Source organism: Solanum dulcamara, chromosome 2 (assembly GCF_947179165.1).
Source record: "Solanum dulcamara chromosome 2, daSolDulc1.2, whole genome shotgun sequence".
In the NCBI taxonomy this organism is placed as follows: domain Eukaryota; kingdom Viridiplantae; phylum Streptophyta; class Magnoliopsida; order Solanales; family Solanaceae; genus Solanum; species Solanum dulcamara.
In genome coordinates this window covers 2,450,310-2,452,684 of record NC_077238.1, presented here as the reverse complement: position 1 = coordinate 2,452,684, position 2,375 = coordinate 2,450,310, and the positions used below count along the sequence as shown (strand labels likewise).

Sequence of the window (2,375 nt, the reverse complement as noted above, 5' to 3'; positions counted from 1 at the left end):
TGTGAAGACGGAGATTAAGATGGTTCACATATATGCAGAATAGATATTTCAGTGAAGAAGTGTAAAATGTTGATTGTAGTGGACTTAATGAGAACGAGAGGTAGGCCTAAGAAGTCGAAGAGGTGATTAAGCGGCATATGCCTTGACTTACAATCTATTGAAAACACGACTCTTAATAGAAGAGCGTTAAAAGAAATAAGCATTAAAATAAATAATTAGTAATCTGTCTTGCTTATACCTTTACCGTATCAAGAGAGTAACTTAATATTATTAATATTTCTTTTTTAAAAAAATCTTAAATTTATCAAAAACAATCTTATAAAAATATACTTGATATAATAAGGGTGAAGTGATTCAAACAATACTCAACATAAATCTAATCCCAATATTCTTTTTCCTTTATGCACTTTCTGACGTGTCAAAACATTTTCTATTCCTTATCCAATACCCTTCTTCCACGTCATTTTAAAATTATTTTATTACCCCTTTAACCTCTCTTCTCCACCATTATATACCCCTTCTTCTTCCCTTTTCCAAACCCCTCAAATTCTTGTTTTCTATAAAATTTCTCTTTTTTCTAACCAAACAGTTCAAAGCTCATATTTTTCTTTTTCTTCTTCTTCTTCCTCACATTGGGTCAATAAACCCCTCAAAATGGAGTTTCCTGAGATCAATATGATCAGCGATTTTGAAGCAGGTGTAAAATGTCTACAAAACCCATCTCTGGTTTCTCGATTCTTTCAACTTTCACCCTTAGAAAAAGTTCCTCAAGTTTACAGTTTCTGGAAATGGGGTGCTTTAATTCTCGCCATTTTAGCTACTTTCAGCAGCTTAATAAGAAAAATCAAGCTATTATTCATTTACGTTCGTAGAATTAAACCTTCTGCTGAACCCCTTCTTCAATATCTCGGCGAAGATTTCGATATTTCCGATGATGATGAAGATGCCGGTGATGATAAATGCTCGTCTCCGGCGTCTTCTGATGATGAGGATCTATTAGATCAACAGATTGATGAGGATTTTACTGTTGCGGGTTCGTGTTTTTATTTCAGGGAAAAAGGGCAAAATAGGAATTTGAGATTCCGACGACGGCGAAATAGCTTAGAGAGGTTTCCATGGACGGAATTTTCCGCTGGAAAGAATGTTGTGAAGCTATGGGATAGTTTAGCTTTAGGTTTAGATTATGAATATGAAGATTTATCGAAAAGTGTAGTTTCGTTATGGGATTTGAATCAGGAAGAGAAAATAGGAAATTTGTTTTCTGGGTCTTCTGAGGTTCCGTCGGTGGCAATGGCGTCGCCTTCGGTAGTTTTGTCATCGGAAGTACAAAACGACCGGAACGGTGTTGTTTTAGCTGCTTATGATACGAGGATGAAAACTAAATCGCCGGCGATATGTGCTGATTGGGGTGCCGGATCAGTTACGGTCGTCGGAGTTAATGGTTCCGACGTCGGAAAAATTTACGTAAGAAACGAAGCCGCCGGGATGTTGACGGTTGGTGATATGAGAAACGTGAAGACGCCGTTAGAGAAAATTGACGGTGACACGTGGTGGGACGCAGACGCCGTTATTGTCGAAGAAAAATTTGACGGTTCAAAAAATTGACTAGTGTTCTTCAATGAAATGATCTAGAAAGGGTAAAATCGTCAATGAAACTCGTCGGATTATTTCTGTATATAATTATTATTTTCGACAATTATTGAAAATGATGATAAATTAATGTTTGGTCAAGCTTTATTTTTATTTTTCTACATTTAATTTGTTTTTGTCCCTTATGAATATTTTAATTTGGTTTTCTTCATAAATTATTGTGATTTAATTGTTGAATTTTTTGATTGCTTTGTTGGTGATTCTACCAAATTCCTTTGATTAATTAAATAAGTCGTCCTTTGGTCATAATTAAATATTTGTTAGACAACTCAGCTAATTTAAGTAGCCAAGTTTAATAGCAATTTTATGACATGGGTTTAAACAAATTACATGGTGTGACTAAAGAAATGTTCGATAAAATTATCATCGTCGTGAGAAAATATTAGATTAAAATCGTTTTTTTGTAGTTGTTGCAAACATTAAATGATAATTTTTACATTTTATATGTAAGGTCGAAGACTATCATGTTTAATATTGTTCAAAAGGATAATTTTTCAAAACATTATAGTTTTCAAAATTTAAATGTTGGCCTAAAAGTCATTTGTGAAAATAAGCCTAAAGGCAAAAATGCTTCCTATCGAAACCTTTATTAATTCTGAAGCTTGAAATTAAGACGTTCGATTAAGAATGGTGAATCTCGTTTACTTACCACATCCTTTGGTGAATAAACATAATTTGACTAACCTTGAGAACAAAAAATAAAGCTAACTTGGAATGAATAAGTT

The 2,375-nt window shown here is 33.6% G+C and overlaps 1 protein-coding gene across 1 annotated transcript; it reads left to right on the top strand.

Annotated features, from left to right (window-relative positions):
- Window positions 1-545: 545 nt before the first annotated feature.
- On the top strand, window positions 546-1,731 carry LOC129874242 (uncharacterized). Its single transcript, XM_055949506.1, has one exon. It carries the CDS (start codon window positions 655-657, stop codon window positions 1,603-1,605), a length of 951 nt encoding a protein of 316 aa, XP_055805481.1. The 5' UTR covers window positions 546-654; the 3' UTR covers window positions 1,606-1,731.
- Window positions 1,732-2,375: the final 644 nt, after the last annotated feature.